The sequence below is a fragment of the Ceratotherium simum genome, chromosome 26 (genome assembly GCF_057802395.1).
Source record: "Ceratotherium simum simum isolate JZ-2026a chromosome 26, ASM5780239v1, whole genome shotgun sequence".
In the NCBI taxonomy this organism is placed as follows: domain Eukaryota; kingdom Metazoa; phylum Chordata; class Mammalia; order Perissodactyla; family Rhinocerotidae; genus Ceratotherium; species Ceratotherium simum.
This window is the reverse complement of record NC_141925.1, coordinates 41,594,286-41,615,984: the sequence shown is the minus strand read 5'-3', so window position 1 is coordinate 41,615,984 and position 21,699 is coordinate 41,594,286. Positions and strand designations below refer to the sequence as shown.

At 49.0% G+C, this 21,699-nt stretch overlaps 1 protein-coding gene across 1 annotated transcript in view; it reads right to left on the bottom strand.

Moving 5' to 3' along the window:
* Positions 1 to 20,255, bottom strand: part of CUX1 (cut like homeobox 1) — a 356,883-nt gene extending 336,628 nt beyond the window's left edge. The window contains 1 exon segment of the mRNA XM_087417692.1: positions 19,530 to 20,255. Coding sequence (XP_087273818.1) covers positions 19,530 to 19,859 — 330 coding nt within the window. The 5' untranslated portion in view covers positions 19,860 to 20,255.
* Positions 20,256 to 21,699: the final 1,444 nt, after the last annotated feature.

Here is a 21,699-nt window from a genome sequence, read left to right as displayed (position 1 = left end):
CTGGGCTGATAAGCTGTGGCCTTAACTCTTCCCCTCAGGGGCAAAGGATCAGCTAGGTCCAGGGAAAAAGAGCTGCAAGGAGAACAAACACTAGAAGAGAGAGTCCAACCAGCCCAGCGACCTGCACAGAGAACGCAGAGCTAATGGAGCCACTGAACAAGGGCTCAAAGAAGCACAGTCCAAACCAGCGGAGGAGAGAGAGGCTGGGGGACAGGAAATCAGACGGAGAGAGCGACAAACTTCAGAAACTGACAGGAAAAAATAAACATATGAATGGGTTTTAATAATTTCAGGAATGATCCAGATTCTGAATTCTAGAAGAATAAAATAAATTGCACAATTTTAAAATCCAGTAGAGGAAAATTCAACCCAATAATACAAGAAAAGATACCCCCGAAAAAATAATGGAAAAGAAAAAATAAAATTGCAGAAGTCCTAATATAATCACAATTACCATCAATGTATACCAGTTAAATCTACTGATCAAAGACTCTCAAATTGGGTTTAAAAAATAAAATCCTGCATTGTATACATCTATAATAGACACATTTAAAGCAAAAGGAATGGAAAGGTTGGAAATAATGGAAGAGAAAAAGCTTTATCAGGCAAATAGAAACAAAAAACAAAAGAAAAAAAAGAATAATTTTAACATCAAAGCAAATAGAATTTAAGATGAAAACCATCATAGAGGATGAAGAGTCTACATATACACCAGAAAAAGGAACAAGAAATCAGGAAGATAAAAAGACCATGATCATATATGCATCTAACACGACAGCCTTAACATAATATAATGTAACAACCGTCAAACAACAGGAAGAAAATTAGCAAAGACACAGAATTATGCAACATGAATAAGCTCAAAATAATATGTATAGAGAAAAAGTATACCCAAACAAAAACCACATTCTTTTTGAGCACATATGGAACATCTACACAAATCCACCATGTGCAAATGCACCAAAAAGGTCTCTTACATTCATTCCAAAGAATTGGCATCATGTTAACTATGTTCTCTGACCATATGCAATAAAAACAGACGGCAATAACATAAGAAAACTTTTAAAGGAAAATGTCAAAAATCTAAAAAATATACTATTATACAACCCTTGGGTTAAAGAGGAAATTATCAGGAAAATTACAAACTGAAAACAAAATTACAAACTGAATAAAAATGAAAGCGCTACATGTGAAAATCTGTGGAACACGGCTAAAGTAATACTTAAAAGAAATGGTATGGCTTTGAATACATTTATCAGAAACAGGAAAGAATTCAAATTAAAAAGCTTAGCATTCAGGGCCAGCCCCGTGGCTTGGTGGTTAAGTGCACACGCTCCGATGCTGGTGGCCCGGGTTTGGATCCCGGGCGCGCACCGAGGCACCACTTCTCCGTCCATCCTGAGGCTGAATCCCACATACAGCAACTAGAAGGATGTGCAGCTATGACATACAACTATCTACTGGGGCTTTGGGGGGAAAAAATAAATAAATAAAATCTTTAAAAAATAAATAAATAAATAAAAATAAAAAGCTTAGCATTCAAAAAAAGAAGTTAGGAAAAGAGAGTGACCTCAAAGAGACAGAGTGAAATAAAGGTGAGAAATCAGCCACATAAACAAAAAAAGACAAGGAGATTAAAAAGAGTGAAAGCTCGGTTTTTTAAAAAGATTAACAAGATAAACAAAATTCTACGTGAGATGGATAATAAAAAAGAAAAGTTCTAGACAAATTCAGAAATACAAAATGCAGAAAGAAAATTGGAAATAGCTAGAGCTAAAAACAGATTTTAAAAAATAACAAAAACATTATGAACAATCATACAACAGTAAGTTTTAAAATCTAGACAAAATGGATACATTTCCAGAAAATTATAAAATGCCAAAATTGGTCTAAGAATAGAAAACCTGGAGAGACCAATAATAAGGCAAGTGAAATGGTAAAGGCCTTAGGTCGGGCGGTCTTATAGGTAAGCCCAATCAAAATGAAGATACAGATAATCCTCATCTTACACAAATGATTCCAAAACAATTTTAACCCATTTTATATTATAACCTCAATTCCAACTGGATAAGGATAAGAAAATTATAGGCCAATTTCATTTAATAACACAGATGTGAAAACTGTACATCAAATCCAACAATATTTTTAAAATACAAGATAATGAAGAGTTTATCCCAGAATGAAAGGATGATTCAGCATGAGAGCATCAATCAGTGTAATTTACCACATTCACGGACAAGGCATAAAAACTGCATAGACAGGAATAGATGTTAAGGAAAAGTATTTGCTAAGGGTTAGCACCCGTTTATGATAAAAACTCTCAGAAAACTAGGGAAAATGGAGTTAAGGTACTTCCTTAACCTGATTAAAGCTGCTACAAAAAATCTCCTTTGCACACTCCTTATAAGACCAGAAGAAAAGGCAGGCCATCACCACCCACCACTATGCAACAGAGACTTTGAGGTTCTCGACGACAGAACAAGGCACTCGAGTACAAGGAGTGGAAGGAAAGGGACAAAGTGTCACGTTTTTGCATATGAGATTGTCTCCTGAGAAATCAACAGAATCAAGTTAACCAGTAAAACTAATGACATTCAGCCAGCGTGCCAGTTTCAAAATCAGTAAACAAAAACCAGTTGCTGTCTTCTATACCACAATAATCAATTAGAAAATTTTTTTAAAAAAATCAATGACACTGTTCACAATATTACAAAAACTATACAGAACTAGGAATTAATCTAACAAAGAATGCACAAACCTTCATGGAGAAGGAAGACATAAATAAATGGAGAAATATCCTTGTTCAAGGATGGAACAACTTAAAGTTTTTAATTCTTCCCCAAATTAATCTGTATATTTAATCCAAATCCAATAAAAACTCCAGCAGAACTTACGGGGAACCTGACAGAAATGTGCATGAAAAGACAATGGGCCTTGAGTAGCCAAGATATTTTGAATAAGAAGAGCAAAGAGGAGAAATTCACCCAATCAGAAACTAAGACACAGCATAAAGCCACAGTAATTAAAACGGTACAGTACCAGCGCAAGAAGAAACAAATAGGGCAGCGGAACAAGAGAATGACCCCAGAAACATATCACATACACATGGGCCCGTGCAGTACGACAGAGGCCACTTCCCAAATTAGCAGCAGGAGATGGACTGCTCAACAGGTAATGCTGGAAAAACAGACTACCTTGCATACTGTACAAAAATCATCTCCAACCTGAAGACCTAACCGCAGAAGACAAATCTATATGACTATCAAGATATGAATATCTTTGTGATCTTGAGTGCAGAAAGATTTTCTCAAACAAGACTGAAATGACACAAAACAGGGTAAAAAACTGATTGACTTGACTTTATCTAAATTAAGTTTTTCTGTTTCTTGAAGGACACTACACTCAACAAACGAGAGACTGGGAAAAGATATTTGCCACAGTGAAAACCAACACAGGATTAGCATGTAAAACATAAATGGAACCCTTGCAAATCAATAAAAAGATAGGAAACCACTCAAAAAAAAAGGACAAAATATATGACCAATTTACAAAAGGGGAAATGGGAAAATCTAACAAGTATAAAACGACGTTTATAACAAGTATGAACCTTACTGGTGATCAGAGAAAACTCACCAGATGCTGAAGTACCACTTTAAAATCATCAAAACAACAATCAGCCTCCAGGAAGTGCTGATGAGAATGTGGGGAGAGTAGAGGGGTGCAGCCATTCCGGGGAGCAATCTGGCAGTGCAGAGTGCAATGAAGAACACTTTTCACCCTGGGACTCAACAATCCACTCCTGGACATCCATCAAGAGACATGCATAAGGATGCCCGAGGCATTGGGGTGTTAGAGGCCAGCAGGGGGGGGCTATCCCCAGGGAAATGGGCACGTGAGCAAAGGTGGTGCTATGGACTGAAGTGTGTGCCCCCCAAATTCATTTGTTGAAGCCTGAGCCCTCAATGTGATGGTATTTGGAGGTGGGGCCTTTGGGAGGTGATTAGGTTTAGATGAGGTCATGAGGGTGGGGTCCCAGTGATGGGATTAGTGCCCTTAGAAGAAGAGACACCAGAGAGCTCCCTCTCTCTTTCTCAATCCCCTTGTCCTGTGACGATACAGCTGTCTGCAGGCCATCTGCAAGCTGGGAAGAAGGTCCTCACCAGGAACCCAATCTGCCAGCACCTTGACCTTGGGCTTCTCAGCCTCTAGAACTGTGAGCAATAAATGTCTGTTGTTTAAGCCACCCGGTCTATGGTACTTTGTTATAGCAGCCTGAGCTAACACAAGTGGATTCTTAAGATGGAATCCAATGCAGTTATCGTGAATTTATCATGACGAATGAAATTCATAGGGAGGAATACAGTTAGATCTCAAAAACAGTGATGAGGGAAAAGGAAGGAGAGAAAGACAAAGCACAATACTTATGAATTACAACTACTTATACACATAAAACAGGCCACATACTTTACCAGGATACATCCATATAAAGGCATATTAAACACAGTAGAATGAGGAAGGGAGGGGACTAGAAATGGGGATGGAGCGTAAAGGAGAAAAAAATTTAATAAGATGAATCAGGATGTGCTGTGAACACAGGAGTGATTCATGTAGGGTGAGACACACGTGTGTGTGCATACACGCGTGCACACAACACACACACATACCCAAAGGCAAGCAGAAAATAGGGATTTAGTTTTTCTTACCCATGGTGCAGAAATGAGTGTGTGAAAACTCGTACAATTTGACTTAAGGATTTCAACCTCTAACATAATAAAAGAACTGGCAAGATGTTCCTAAACTTTCAAAATTACAGTGGACTGAGTCACTAACAGCCCCTCATTTCTGTTCCACTGAGGAGGTAAGATGATAGACTTATCTGAATTGACAGACCCACACAGACACACATACACAACTGAAAAAGATCTGGTATTTTGCTGTAACTTACGGAACCTGTCAATTTCATTCACAATTTACACCAGCTTCTAATTATAATTAAATGAATATTAACCATTCTAATTGCTTAATACTTTACTGGCTGGACCTAAAGAACTGAGGGACATCTGGCTTAGCAAATGGAATTCTGCTTGCTCTTAGCAAAGGGAGCTTAGAGCACCCGGCTGCTTCTCCCACTCTGAAGTCGACCTTCACCCAGGACCAGGGTGTCTCAACAACATGACTGGTAGGTCCACACCCAGCCAAAGCAGTCAAGAGTAACTGTCTATGGTCTGGATTTTCATCGTAATATTCTTGTTTCACATCACAGAAAGCTGGGGTCAGGGCAGCTGCAGGAGTGAGGGCCCAGGTTCCTTCCACCTTCCTGCTCTGCCGTCCTCTGCAGCTGCCCTTTGTCTAGGGCTCCCCACAGAGGGCTAAGATGGTGGGAGCAGGCCTGGGCAGCCTCTTCTCGCACAGGCATGCTCACAGGCAGAAAATGGCAGTTGGCCCTGGCTCATCTCCTTTTATCAGAGAAGACGCACGTTCTCCTACGCAACTCCACCTGGCACCCCCTGTCTCTCTGGGCAAAACAAAGCTAAATGCCCACCACAGCTGGCCAGGAGGAAGCACTAGCAGGATTAGTCAAGTTTCCTCCCCAGCAAGGGAAAGGCCCCTTGCTGGTGGACAAGGCAGGCAGGCCGGAAAGGGCGAGAGCCTGGGTGGGCACCAGCAGGGTCTACTCTCATTCACACCACTCCGCAGCCTTTCCACAGACCCATATGTACAGAACAGTGGTTCCAAAGGGGGGAACCCCACCACAATCCGAGGAGTTGGAGGAAGACCAGAGCAAAGAGAATACCCTGGAACAAGGAGCACTCTGAAAAGTGAAGAGGAGTTACACATAAGAAGAGATCAAAAAGTAACAGACAGGGGGCCAGCCCAGTGGCATAGTGGTTAAGTTCACACGCTCCGCTTCGGCAGCCCGGAGTTCGCAGGTTTGGATCCCAGGCGTGGACCTACACAGCGATTATCAAGCCATGCTGTGGCAGCGTCCCACATATAAAGTAGAGGAAGATGGGCACAGATGTTAGCCCAGGGCCAGTCTTCCTCAGCAAAAAGAGGAGGATTGGCAACAGATGTTAGCTCAGGGCCAGTCTTCCTCACAAAAAAAAAGGAACAGACTGCAAAAGTTAACCGCAGAGTTACTAAATATGACCCAGCAATCCTACTCCCAAGTACATACCTAGGAAAAATGAAAACATACATTCACACAAAAAATTGTACACAGATGTTCATAATAGCATTGTTGGTCCCCAAAGCAGAAACAACCCAAATGCCCATCGATTTATGAAAGGATAAACAAAATGTGGTCTACCCATACCATGGGATATTATTCAGCCATAAAAAGGAATGAAGGGGCCGGCCCAGTGGCATAGTGGTTAAGTTCTCACACTCCACTTTGGCGGCCCAGGGTTCACAGGTTCGAATCCCAGATGCAGACCTACATACCGATCATCAAGTCATGCCGTGGCAGCGTCCCATGTACAAAATAGAGGAAGATGGGCATGGATGTTAGCTCAGGGCTAATCTTCCTCAGCAAAGAGGAAGACTGGCAAGGGATGTTAGCTGAGGGCCAATCTTCCTCACGAAAAAAAAAGAAAGGAATGAAGTACTGATATGTGCTACAACATGGATGAGCTTGGAAAACATTACACTGAGTGAAAGAAGTCAGATGTGAAAGGCCACATATTGTATGATTCCATTTTTATGTGAAAGATCCAGAATAGGCAAATCTATAGAAACAGCAGATTAATGTTTACATGGTGGGGAGGAGGGGGGTGGGGGTGACTGCTAACGGGTCTGGGGTTTCTTGCTGGGGGGTTGGAAATGTTCTGGAATTAGATTGTGGTGATGGTTGCACAACACTGTGAATGTCCCAAAAGGTTAAAATGGTGAATTTTATATGAATTTTACCTTAAAAAATAAAAAGTAACAGAACAGAGGTATCAGGCATTGTGTCAAGGGAGCTGCTCTTTGCACCGACAACAGCCAGCATGTTCAACAGAAAAAACTTTTTCCAAGAGTGCTCTGCGCCATCGTGTCCCCCCAAAATGTACAACTAGCTGTATACTCAAATGTTTTCAAGGCCTGCTCCCCCTTATAAAAGAGAAATCTGTAAGAGTCTGAGGCATCCTCACGGTCCTGCCCCAAATACCTGCTTCAGCTCACACTTCTGAACACGGGGCTCCCTCCCCAGCGCAGTTCGCTCTGCACATCCACTGGGAAACACACTGGAAAACTCACACACGGCATTCAGAAAACCTCTCTAGTTTGAGACGTAAGGATCAGCTTTTGAAAAGATGCCCTGAGCCTCTCAAATGAATAGCAGGTATCTCTCGGAAACAGGACGTCGGCCACTGAATGCCACACGTGCACACCACTGTTTAAGGTCCATTCCAAGAAGCTTCCCTGGGAGAACAGCTGATGGCAGGTGTGTCTGGGGAATAAGGAAGGGCAAGCAGGCGGCTGTGCAGGGACAGGACAGGAGGGCCTGACCACTCTACCCTTGTGCCAACACTGCACTCCATTCTGGGATGGGCTGTGTGTCCCCCATCAGAGGAAGATGGGAGTGCCCAGCTTTACGGGCAACGGTCAACTGGGATAAAGATTTCTTAGCAAGACACCCTCCTCCTAACCCAAAATAAGACCATATTTGCAAGGAGGAAGTCCACGAACACAAAGCTCGGTCTCGGGATCTGAGGCTCAGTTTACTGGTCCAGAAGCCCTGCACCCCAGGCCTCCTGGAATTCACACTGCACAGTAACGTTTTTAAACCTGGCTTCCACCTTTCCCTTTCACCCCAAGGTGAAAGACCTACCCACCTTTTCCTTTCTCCATGAACCGTCTCTCCTGTTCTAGACGCCTTCACATTCACTTGAATACAACCTCCCTCCCAAACAGTGCCCTCAGCTTCCCTCCAGCCACCCCCAACTCACTTTCCTAGCCTGAGTCCTTCTCTTCAACCTGCAAACAAGTTCGAGCCTTCACATCCTAAAACAACCCTTCACTACACACCATCACCCGCCCCTCCTCCCTCCCTGCACTTCCCACTCGTCTCACACCTTGGCAGGTCCCAGGGAGCTGCTCCTGGTGACGAGGAGAAGGCACCCTGGGTAGCCCAAAAGGCAGCCGGCCTGACCCGGGGTGCAGGCACTCCGATGCCAAGCAGAAAGTGGCTGTCCTAATAGCCGGCAGGCATGAACCCCCCACCAGTACGTACCTGACTTGCCACCAGGTATCGCACTATAATTAGTCATTGTAATTGAAGCCGAACGTAATTAATTACATAATTTTGAAGTGTTCAAGTTTAATTCCATTAAAATCACATCATGAAGGGGGGAATTACAAAGGATTACCGACAAAGAGCAAATAGGGATGAATAAAGCAACTCTAGGCTGACTCCATGAACATCTGAGTCACACCCAATGCTCAAGTACGAGGCCTGTCACCCCACCTGCTTTTAATAAACCTGTGGAGCCCAGCCAGGCGGCTGTGTGCATGGGCTGCCTCTGGCAGGGCAGCACCAGGCACCAGGTGACACTGGCCTGCTGGATGCTCAGCATCAACTGGACCCTGAAGACGCTCCCTCCGTGCACTGCTCCCTAGCCGTTCCAAGGCAGCTTTCCCCACCCCACTTCCTCCACTGACGCCTCCCCCACAGGTGGCCTGTCTAAACGCCACTCACCTGGCCCCATCTCTGCCACAGCCACCACGACTAGGTGCCACCCTCGCCCTCAAGCACTCAGTCTGGCATCTTCTCTCCCGGCTCTGGCCCTGTCCATCTCTTACTGGACTATGACTCCCACAGTCTTCTGGCTCCATTCTCTACCACCCCCCACTCCACACTCTGGCCAGCCTTTCATATGGGACTTCTGGAAGGATTCTCCTAAACACAAATCTGAGTGCTGAGTTGTCCCTCTTCCATTTAAAAAGCAGTCCTTTCTCAGGCCCTCAGAACAGAAATGACTCGGTGGGGTTCTGTAGAGTTCCCATTCTGTTTCCAGGCCGTGGGCACCTGCACTCTATGCCTTACTTATTCCTACGTTTAATTCCTGTCCCCCCGCTAGAATGTAAGTTCTTTGAGGGCAGGGATTTCCTGCTGCTCCGATCATCAGGACGCTGTGTAGAGGAGTCCCTGGCCCACAGGAGATGAAATAAGTCAATGGAGCAAGATGGCCCAGGCCCGTCTTTCCAGACCCCTGCCCTGCCCACACATAACCTGATCCCCAGCCCATATAACCTGATGCCGGGGGACACTCTGCATGTCCTGCAGTTCTCTGACCAGCAGGGCCGGGGGCTCATTCCTCTCGGCACCCAGGGGCTTCAACAGGATCCAGTGCAGACATCAGGCACCACAGACACGCTCAATAGATGAATGAATAAATGGACCCCGCAGTCTGAAAAAACTGACTCGTTCCAAAAACAAACAAAACTGCAAACAACTTCTCTCAAACGTGCTGCATTATATTTCCAAGACCAGCGCACCTTGACCAACGTTTTCTTATTAAATTAACAACTTCATTACAAGACAAGCTGCACCATCGCAAAAAATCAGGCATGCAAAACAATCACCTGAATCCAGAGCAGCCCAAACACTGTTTCTCCACGATAACTCCTGGAGGAAAATAAGCTAAGATCTAAGGAGTGTCCTCTGACCAGGCTTCTCTTGGACACATGTCCACCCGCAGACCCTTATAAAGCTGGTCTCCCACTGAGCACACTACAGCACCACCTTTGCGTGGAACTGAGAACAGGCGGTGCTGTCGGGGGCACGGGTCTGAACGGATCTGGATCCAGTGTCCCTGCAGTGACCACATCAGCTAGACTCCCAGGGGATGAGAGAGTGAGGATGTCTTGGCCGCCTCGGGTTAAATCCAAATACTAGTATCTAGCAGCCATTCGCTGCCAGCACCAGCGTCAGGCCCCACGTCTCAGAAAGGAGTCCTGATGGACACTCATGCTCCCCAGGCCTGTGCTCGCAGCAGAACTGCCCGCTGGGCAGTGCACGCCTTCTCCTCTGCCAGGTCCCTTCCTCCCTCAGGCCCAGGTACCACGACCTGCCTAACATTTCCCCAAAACTCTTCCAACAGATTTGTGTATGCACAGATGGGGGATCGAGGACAGCAGGGGACACCATGAGGGCTGCATTCAGCTGGATGCCATAACTGCACCCCAACCATCAGACAAAGTTTGCCAACAGGAATGCTCATCGCCCATGGGAGGGTTATCTGTCAGAGCTCTACCACTACGAGCTGACTCTGAAGCCTCGGGCCAGGGGAGGCTCTAGAAAACTCCTCAGACCCAGCGAGGCCTCATCCAGGGGTCCACCCACCGGTCAACCAAGGCACCTTCACGTCCACCTCACAGGCTTTGTTTCACTCTCCAGCTACTCACAGTAAGTGACTCACCCACTCCCAAGCTCAGCTAGGGCGGCCTGTGCATGGGGGGCCCCCTTCTGAATCCCCCCACAGCCTTGTCATGATGCCCAAACAGTTTCCACTGAGGGTGGGTCTCAGGACAGCAGGGGTCAGCAGGAAAAGCATGGACTGGACCTGCACGCAGCAGACCCAGGAATCCACCTTTCCACTCGCCAGCCTCTCACCCACCAGCCAGATCCTATCTCCTCTGTGGGGCTCTTGTGTGGGTGATGGGAAAGAAATCAAGAGCCGCAACCACCACCCGCCCAGGGTTAATACTCAGGAAATGATAGCTGTAGTGTATATAAAGAGTTTTTTCTAAGTTTCTGTCTTGTCACCAGTGGACATAAAACCAGCTACAATATGTGGAATCCAATACTACGAGCACTGCTTCCCTTCTCTCCTCCTCCTCGTACCGAGCATCAGCACTCCTAGCTCCGTGACTGGGAAGGTTCAGACTCGAGGGGGTGAGGTCCCCAGCTAAGACGAGCTCTTCAGCCCTCCCCACCTCAAAGGATGCCACACTCAAGCACCCACCAAAACACAAACGAATCCTCCACAGGCTTCCAACGCCAGGCTTCAGCGCATCGTCTGAACTTCAGCACCCACCTCTCTACTGAGCTCCACCCCTCCTTTCCCCCAGGGCTCAGCCCCTGAACTCCCACCGGTCCCCCACATCCGACATATCCCACAAGGAGCATGCTCTTCCCCCACCTGGGGTGGCTCCTCTCCCTCCTCCCCGTCCCTTTGGACGCCAGGCCCCACCCCCTGATCAGCCACCCACGCTGGACATAGAGTCTGTGGCTCCTCTCAGCGCCGCTGTGGGTGCAGTCCGGCTACCCTCACTTCCCCAAATCCATGCAAATGCTTCTGCAGCCAGACAGTGACGTCACCTCTACAAAATTATCCTAGGTACTTTCTTTGTAAATGAAGAAGCAGAGAAAGCTCGCAGGCTGTGAAGGCCACTGCTCCAAAAGGGGACTGGCCGGGAGCCTTGGCCCAGAGGCACATCAGACCCACGGGGCAGCTGCTGGGGGCTGAGCACGCGTGGGACATTTCTCCAGGGCTGACACCCAGACCTGGTAACTCGCTTTCTCCTGCACTAGTTGGGTTCTGATCGTTACAATAGGCACTTTCCCCGTTCCTATGGGGAAGTTTCTTCCCATTCGGGCTGTGAGCAGGGTCAGAGAAGAAATCTCTGTCAAAGACTTGTTCTGCCTCATTCTATTTTTAAAAGTGGGAATGTTTTATGTGCCACAAATACAATTATGCATATTTTAACCAATGTATATGTCACTTTGCAAAGAAGGAATTTAATAAATGGGAATAAAGAAGAAATACACGTTCTGCTGGTGGATACCTATCAGTAGCTTTCAAAATACAGCCATTTTAAGATAACCTACCTACCTCTCATAATCCTAAAAAGAATTCCCTTTGCATTCTTCAGTTAACTAGCTGAATGAGTCCTAAATCAGAATACACCGGGCCGCCCCCCCAAAAAAGGCCCACAGTTCTCCTGCAGCAGGACTCACTGGGTGCCAAGAATGGTGGTGGGTGCTACCGCAGAGGGTGGGGAGAAACTACAGGTGCATAACAACATGCGGTGCAGAACAGGAGCGTGAGTGCTAAGGCCGGCCAGAGTACAGTGGGTGCTCAGTGGGGTCTATCAGAAACACCACGGAGGGAAGCCAGAGCTCAGAGGGGAGGCCTCCAAGATCACCGGCCACCACGCAAATGTTCTGCTGGAACACACTCTCTTCCATGCTTCGCGAGGCACCAAGAACTAGCTCAAGCTTTCCCTCCCCTCTGGGGGGCTTCCCTGCCCACTCCACCCCGATTTCGAAGCCATTCCTCTCCAGCCCTGCGGCATCTTGTGTACACAGCTCCGTCACAGCCGAATCCAAGCCACCCTGTCCAGCTCTTCCCAGAGAGGGCTGCCGGCTCCTCCAGGGTGGGAACTGCTCTCCCCTACCCTGCGTGCAGGTGCCTGGCACACAGGGGCTCCCAGGGCGTTGGTGACACGACAGAGGAGTGCATGAAGTAAGCCTCGACACTCAGACGTGCAGAGGGAGGAGGAGGGCCTGAATCTCAGATCCTTCTAAGTAGGGCAAAAGGTTCAGGTGAGGTAGACACACCGTCAGGAACTCTGTCTGCCGGCCTAAGGAATGTGCTCTCCATTCTGTGCCAAATGGAGCCACTGTGGGTGTTCGAGGACAGGAATGACGTTTTGAAATCAATGGTTTGGGAAGATTAATCTGGCAGCCACATCTACAATGGCTTGCGACCTGTTTCGAACAGGCTATTTTGAAACAAGTAAAGGCTACAAAGCAGCTCTTGTGTGTTAGAAAGATTTGGCTCTTACTCACAATAGCAGCCCCCAAAACTAACTGCACACACACACACACACACACGAAAGATTTAATCAAGTATCAGTGCATTTTACAATGACAGCGTAATTACATACCAAGACAGAGCAACGTAAAACTATCTCAGACCACTTCGTACGCCCCTCACAATGACATTCAACCAGAACTGGCAACCCTTCCTCTCCCAATCCCACGTCCATGCTGACAAATCAGCATGCCAGGGCTGAGGAGCGGCCGAGGGAGAAGAGAGACGACTGAGCGCTCCCCCTGGGATGGCCTGCTCCAGGTGAGGCCCCTCCAGGGTGAGCGTCCCCCAGGCTCCGGCCACCCCGCTGGTCCTCTGCACTTGCCGGCCACTGTGAGGTCCGTGGGGAACCAAGTCACCTGGATGGGCGCCTTGAGGCAGCCTGGGCTTCCAGTCTGGCTCCCGGGTCCCTCACATGCCGATGGAGCAAAGTAAGACTCCCAACCTGACCTTGTCCCCTACTTGGCCGAATGCTGTGACAACACACGATGTTATGTAAGTGAGGAGTTGAGGTACAGCTGAAATGAAGCAATTCCAGTAAATTAATGTTCCTACAGTGGTTTACACAAACATTCCTGTGCTCACAGTTTTCTGTTTCAAAATCATAAGACTTATAACATCTCTGCTGTGTGACCAGGAAGGGAAGATGGAATTTGAACTGCAGGTCTACTTATAATTTTAGTTGTAACTTCTGTATGCTGGTGACTCAAAATCTTTGCCCTTTAAAAGGTTTGTGTTCTATGGGCAGCCGCTATCTACACGCTCAGTGAGGGCAGACAAGAACAATGTGAAACAGAAATAATTCACAGTACAGGGGACTGCATGGGTTTAAGTTCTAGGTCAACCACCATGGTGAAAAACAGAAAATAAAGAATGTGTTTCACCATTATCTGCCACATCTTTCAGAATGAGGCAAAAATGGTGATAGGAGCAACAGAATGTTCCTATTTTCAGGGTAACAAAAAAAAGTCTTTTCCCAACCTAATCAAAAAATTAAATGTACAATTCCCTCCAGCAAGAATTTTATTTTTAATTTTCATTTACATAGTATCTTTCGTCCAAGAATCTCAAAATAATGGAGCTCCACAAATACTTTAAAAGAAAAAACAGTTGTCACAACAAAGGAGGGGACAGGCTTGGCAGGGCAGGAGCTCAGAAGAGGGGCAAGAAATGCCAGGCAGTGGGGACGCAGGAGCTCCGGGCTGGCGGCGCCCTGGCTGAGGGGGGCTTCGGAGCGGCCCTTCCTGTACCAGCAGCCCACCGGCCCTGATGAGGTTTGCAGCTTCAGGCTCTTCAAGGAAAGGATTTACCTTCAGTGTCACTTACTAGCTTCAATCAAATTATTTTGATCTAAATAGCTATTTCTTCCCTAAAAACAGGAGGGAAGATGGCAATAAACCAAAGACCCTCACAGGTCCAAAGTAACAACTGAATCAACATGCCTAAAATGAGCTCAGATTCCTTTTGGTCTTAAAAACATAAAACTACGTTAGAAAATAAAATATTAACTTATAAGTGGCGAAGATCCAATATAAGAAAGATTATCTTGCTTTTAGGGGTAAATTGGGAAGAAGCTTTTGAGAGGGTTGTTGTTTTTGGGTTTTTTTTTTTTCAGTTAGGTGGACAGGATCTGAACATCTCACATTTAGCAAAAAGCTGTCAACACCCAAATAAAATTTTAATGACAGCAAGAATGGCATTCTATTTTTCACAATTTCGCAATGTTCACTTAAGAAAGAGCTAATTTGTCAATTTGTTTTTCCCTTAACCAAATTCAGAACAACTCAGACCATATAAAACTTTTTAAAAAACGTTAACTGCTTTTACTTATTGAATAAACACAGCCAAATAGAAAGATGTCTTTAAGAAAACGGGCCGCATGCTGGTACACTCAGAGTAGCACCAAGAACAAGCCTCAGAGTGAGCTCTGCTAATTTCTTCCGAAATTAACATGGTAAATCACAGAGTCAAAAGTACCCAGGATTTCCACTGTCAGCTGACTGAGTCAGCCACAAGCAAGGCCCAGTCGCCTCCCATGTTTTCTAAAGGTGTGAGCCACTTGGTCGGTATTCCCAACTCATTTTCACAAACGCTTTAATGAAGGGAAGCAGAATCTAGTCGGTTTCATGTGGATCCTACCCAGCTGTTTTCCCAGTTGCTTTGCAGTGTTTGGTAAATCCGCGGGAGGAACGAACACTCCTAGCCCCATTCCTTTCCAGCCACCTGTCTGATGGTGTTCCTGAGGAACAACTTCAGGGATGGGGAGTGGGTTGTCCTCTGAGCAGGAATGCGTACCATGGGTTTGAGGAACTCCCTGGGCTGCCCATAGCCCAGGGCTCTAACAAACACAAAAATTCTGCCGACTGCCCTGGGCCTCCCGCAGTAAAGAAAAGCCTTCAGATTCAAATGAAGAAATTGACATTTATTTTGTGCACTAACATCATCCTATCGGAATTTAATTGCAGCAAGAATCAGAATTATTTTTATTAGAGAGTGGCCTACTTTTCAAAGGAGAGGTTATTGACGGGTTTTGCTACAAATTAGCTGTCTTTCAGAAAGAGTTGTTTGCCCTCGTTATGTTTTTTAACTGTCACATTACATGAATAGGGGAGCACACGCACTTCGTAAAACTCTTTAAGTCACAGCCCAGGTGCATTAGCCCAGGTGCTTCAAAGCTGCTTCAGGGGTGGCGCAAATGAGGGCACGCCACAGGTCCCCCTCAACCCCAGGTAACTTCCTGCAGGGACACCTCCTGCCCGGCCAAAGACCACTCTCCTCTACCAACGTCCTCAGAAGACAGCTGAAAAGTAGGGCTTGTTACAGCTCAGCAAATCCAGAACTGTGCCGGGACCAACAGCTCACTACAAACCTCAGCAGTCCTCTCCAACAAATCTAAACCTAAACACCAACTAAAAGTTGGTTCTTAAACATACAGCAAAACCAGGGCTGTCGTGGCTTTGAAAAATAGAATAGGAAAAACGATTTAGACAATCAATTAGAGGGCCCCATCGCCAATATCTGATTCAAATAGTCTCCTATTTTTGTGGTTGCTGTTTAAGCTTAAATCTCTAAATGCAGAACTTTTAGGGAAAGCTGTTTCTCTCTGAATTCTAGTCATTATCAGGGTATAATAAAATGGACTCCAAATGTACATGACAATACATGTTTATTAAATCAGAAATTACAAATGAACTCACAACTTCTTTGCTATAAAAGTTACATAATACAGATATTAAATCGCTTGCCTAATTATGCCAGGAAAGTTCCTTTTTCACCCCATGATCCGCATGCACAGTTCTCCCAGGCATCCAAGCATACGGAGGCATCTCGTCCCTAAAATGCCCAGCATGACTGGAACGTCCAGGTAAACAGTAGTGGGCCACAACGAGAGGTCATGGGGCCCCTCTTCAAACAGCTTCAACAAAATGAACGGCCATAAGTAAAAAGTGTCTCAATGCTTTGCTAGAATAAGATTCAAACACAGGATTCCAAGAATTCCACCTGTTTCCAATTAGATACCAGAATTGCTTGAGTGTTTAAACTACATTCACTTGCTACTTATACAAAACAATTCTTCCGGGTTTTTTGAACATTTTAAGTATGTTAAAATAAGATTAAGGGTCTGGTTTAAACAATCAGAGGCAGGGGAATTTCAGTGGAAACCAAAACTCTCTCTGTAGCCATAATGCAGAACTTCAGACAAAACAATAGGACGAGATACATGAATTTCTATCTTTGACAACTGTAAAAATCAGACCTTTCATAGGGACAGTAAGTATATACTTTTTAAAAAGTTATACATTAAATAATTATAAATAGGTTTTTTAATGAATCCTAAAATAATGTCTGATCCTATATATTAGAATAACTTTTACAGTAACTTTTAGGCAGCATTCGTGTTACAGTTCATCAGACACACCAGTCTTTTAAACATGTGACATTTACACGAGGCCAAATGTGTGGACCACACGAAACGGAAGCACAGGAGGAATCCAGCCCAGCTCTGCAGGATTTTTCACATGATGAATTTCTCTTTTTAAAAACGTACAAGTTTTCCTCTAACAAATTTGTCCTTCTTTCATTTCACTGCAGATGCTCCTTGGGCTTTATAAATGAGCTGAAACGAGTATGGATTTTCTACTCTGAGCCTTGTTTTCTCTAAGACTCAGAATGTGAGCGCAGCCCCGGGAGCAGTCTTGACTGCTGACTGCTACAGGCAGACCCAGAGGGGGCCTCGGAGCACAGACTCCCGCTTCTGCTCAGCTCATGCATAAACCTGGTGGGTGTGTTTTAATTGTATGCAATAGGGCAGAGGACTTTTTCAACAGCCACTAAAGGTCCTGGGACCAATCAGCTCCCCAGACAGCATTTTTAAGGTTAGCTCAGTGGAGAGGAGAGAATACTTCCTGAGGGGATCGGCCATGTGTCACCTTTTCCTTTCCAACTTTCTCATGTAGCTAACTCCTGGCAGGAGATGTGTGGAATTGAGGAAACAGGTGAAGAGGGTCTTTATGGACCTGACTGTATCAAGAGTTGTTGCATAACTCCATCCCTTCACTGACTTGCACCTTCAAAACAAAAAACCCTACATAGTTTCACACAGAAAAAAAAACTTGAATCAACTGGTAATGACCCCTTCCCACACCCAATCTCAAAGACACTGATATTAAAAGAACCAAGGAAACAAAGACAGCAGCTGTGAAGGAGCCTTCGATCTGTTTACTCACTATCTTGAAAAGGGTACTAGATGGGACACATATTTTAATCAAAATAATCTACTTCTCAAGGGGAACAGTCCTGAAGAGCCGGTAACATACACACATCCACAGCAGGAGAAAGCAAAATAAAAGCAACCAGAAAATGGACTTTTCAGCAAAACTGAAATTATTTTCTTATTTTGAAAAAGAGGAAAACGTTTCAAGTTTCCTGTTGCAGAGGCTCCTTAAAGGGAATAGGCACCGTGTAGGAATAATGCCTCCCACGGACGCCAGTCACTGGCAGGCCCCATCCCCAAAAGCTTCACTAACATCCAGTTACATGAGCTTGTTTTACAAAGTGTCCTCTTTTCAAACGTGTATTTAAAAGGAAAATTTATACAATGGTGTTTTTCTTATTTAAAAAAAAAAAAAAGCCTGGTTTTTACAAGTCTGGGATAGGATAAAAACTTGTCCAACTAGTCTTAGCAACACCAGAGCACTGAAACTTCCATAGCACAGCCTTTGGGACTAAAAAGGAAATAAAATAGACCTCAGTCTTCAGAAACTCTCTTCCTGGGCACTCGCTCCACGTCCCAAGGCAAGCTTCAAGACACACCATCCAGAGGGGAGACAAGCACACAGCCCCTGCTCGGGGGGTCGAGGCAGAGGCCCGCCACTGCCTCATCTCGCCTGGACCTGTGAAGTCTCTAACTGGATCACCGTCTAGCTGAGAGCGGCCTGTTACCCTCAGGTGGCAATGCCAAAACCCGCTCTGGGCTTTCAGGCAACCCGGTCTCTGTGTAAGGGGTTCCGGAAAGATGAGATGGGTCTGAAACGAACGAATTCTCTCTTCTCAAACTGCAGTCTCATTGGCTCACTGACTGTGGGAACAGAGATGACCCTCAACTAGATATCAACTCAAAAGGCCTCTTCAGGGCCCAGGGAAAGAACCAGTTTAGCCTTATACTTGAACACTGGTGTTCCACAGTTAACTGAAGTTTTCAAACATGCGATGAAGCAGCGTCTAAGGCCCAATCATCACCCACCGTCCAAAGCCAGAGAGTGCTCAGCAAAGAGAAGGGTGCTCACATAAAGGGCTGTTTTATTCAACATCTGAACGTTCATTCACAGAAACTGACCGGAAACTTTTCGTCGAATCCTGGAGTTACACAGTTAAACGTCCTCATGACACCCCGAAGAAGCAGCTAATCACTCGGGGGGGGGGGGGGGGGCGGGTAGTTCATAAAACTAATAACTCTCTAGAAACCAAATCCATCTCCCAAACAGTTTTGCCAGCATGCTTAAAAAAGAAACCTCATTGATATTAAGCTAGAATGTCACATTTAGCAAGACAAGTGGAAAAAATTAAGGTTTGTCTCTTAAAACTCCACAACGGGTTTTACAGTAAGCACAGGAATTAAATTATGATAAAAGGGAGCTATTTTTACTAAAACGGGGTAGACCAATTTATCAAAAATGCCATTCGGCTGTGTTCATTACATTCAGGAATCTAATTTACACAACAGACACTTTGGAGTAATCTATTTTAGTCAATAAATACTCAAACTCCTTTAAGTTTTAATCTTATCGGAAATACTTCACATAGTCTTCTTCCTAGTTAAGCGAGAAATGAGAAGAAATTTCATAACGACTATGAGTCTGCTTTATCGTTCTTACGCAGGCAAGAGCAGAAAACAAGCATATACAATTAAAGTTGTCAGACTCCATTTATATACGTTTTAATCCAATCCGCTGCGTTTTATACAAGTCTGCATCTGGAGTTCATTTGCTTTTCCTTCTAAAAGTAGTGCAGGTCACTATCACCAGTCCTCCCGGTTGGGAAAGTTCAGCCAAGTTCACCTTCACGCACACCTTAGAGCTGGGAGCAGTAGCCGGCCCCGTGGACGCTGAGGGACCACCCCCCACCCCGAAGCGCCAGGACGCCCTGGCTCTTCTAAGCTGCCGACACCCCCACCACCGCCCCCGGCCCCCGAGCGCTCACCGAGCTTCTGGCCCACAGGCCGCTCACCTTCAGCTTGGCTCCGGCTACACACAACATCCACCTGGCAGAGTCCCGGGGCTGTCCAGGTGCCGCGAGCGCGGAGCTGGCAGGTTCGGGGCGGACCCCGAGGGTGCGCCGTTCCTCTGAGTGCGGGCTGGCAGGCAGGAACGGGGCCCCTGGGCGCGGCAGCGGCTCGGGAGCCCGATGGGGAGCCCCGGCGGGATCCCCCCGCGGCGCCCGGGGATCGGCGCGTGGACCACAGTCCGGCAGGCCGCAGTCCAGCGGGGCCCCCGGGGCTTTGCTTTCGAGAACCCGATCCGAGAAGGCATTTCGGAACGGACACGCCGCGCGCTCCATGGCGCTCGCAGACCGTGCGGGGAGGGCAGGGCCCCCGAAAAGAGGGCCTGCGTGGAGCGGGCGGGTCACTGGGGCCCGCGGGAGCCCCTGGGCGCGGGAAGAAGCGCCCCCCGCCGGGGCAGACAGCGCGCCGGGGCGCAGCGCGGGCCTGCGCTCGGGGAAAGTTGCAGCCCTGCGCCCGCGCCCGCAGGGCGCCAGAACCACGGGCTCCGCGCGCGCGGGGCGCCCCCGCCACCCCTCGCAAGTTTCCCCAAAGCGCCCCTACCGGGGTCCCCGGCTGCGGAGGGGCCGGTCCGCGACACGCGTGCAGGCACACAAAAGAGCCGGGCGGCTGCGGGTCTGCGGGGGGCCCCGGGGCGCCCGCCCGGACGTAAACAAACCCCGGGGTCCGCGCGGGGAGCCCGGCGCCGGGGGCGGGAGCGGCGGCGCGGCCCCGGCCGGCTGACAGCCGGGGGCGGCGGCCGGGACCCGGGCCGGCCGGGGCCGGGGAGCGCGGACGCCCGCCCGCCCGGCCACCCGCCCGCCTGGCCGGAGCCGGGCGCGCCGCCGCCGCCGCCGGTGGCCGCTCTGACCCTCCCCGAGCCGGCGGCACCACAGCGCCACCAGCCCCAGCTCCGCCGCGCCGGCGGCAGTGGCGGCGGCTGCTCCTCCTGGAGAGGCAGGCGCTTCACCCCCACAGCAACTCCCCACAAACTTTCCCCGGGAATACGGCGAGCCGGGGCGCGGGGCGCGCGGCCGGGCGCCGCCGCCGGGCCGCAGCCCCTCCCGGCGCAGCGCCCGCCGCCGCCGCCCGCGCCCCGCTCGCGCGCACCCCGCGGCCGCCGGGGCCGCCCTCCCCGGTCCCGCGGCGGCGGCGGCGGTGGCGGCGGCGCAGGGCCGGGGGGGCGCCCGGGGTGGGGGCCGACACCGGGGGCAGCGGTGGCGGCGGCGGCTCCCGGCGCCATCTTGGGCTGATCGATGAATTGAACAAAGAGGATCAATTTCTGATCAAGCGAGTTATCAATGGGGGCCGGGGAGCGCGAGGGACTTGTCCCCGACTCGGCCCCGCTTTCCCCGGCACCCCCCTCCTCCCCGCCGCCGCGGCCCCCCGGCGGCCGGGCAGCCCGGGGCCCCGGGGGAGGCCGCGACCGCCCGCAGCCCCCACCCCCGGGCGAGAAGCCGAGCGAGGAGAAGCCTGACCTGCAGCTGCTGTAAATCAAAGCGCTTCCAATATTGAAACATCGATCCCACATTGGCCGCCATCTTGAGACATATTGAGACGGAGTGAGAGGCTGATAGAGAGGGGGCTGGAGTTCAGGAGCCGCCAGGAGGCAGCAGGCGGGCGGCGCCAAAACCCGGCCTGGAGCCGGCCGCCGCCGCCGCCACGGAGGACGCGGACTCCTCCTCACGGCGCCGCCGCAGCCACGGCGAGCCCGAGCCGGAGCCGGAGTCGGAGCCCGAGGGCCGGCGGCCGCCGCCGGGCCTCGCGCGCGCGGCCCCTGCCCCCTCCCCGCGGCGCCCGGCGCCCGGCCCGCGACCCCGCCCCGCCCGGGCCCCCAGTCCCAGCGGGCGGCGGCCGCCGGCCCGGCCCCGAGGGGGCGCTGGAGGGCGGCTGGAGGGGCGCCCCGGGCCCCCGCGGGAGGCCCCGGGCCCGGCTCACCTGGGGCGGGTTTCGGGTCCCCGGGGGTCGCGATGGTGGCCGAGCGCGGCGCCCGCAGGGCCTGTGGTGGGGGGCCGTGGCCGCGGTTGAGCGGGCGCGGGCGCAGCGCCGCTGTCGCTCGCCCTCCTGCGGGGCGCCGAGCGCTCGGAGCCGCCGCGACCACCTGCCCGAGCCCCGACCCCGCGCGGACCGGAGCCCCGG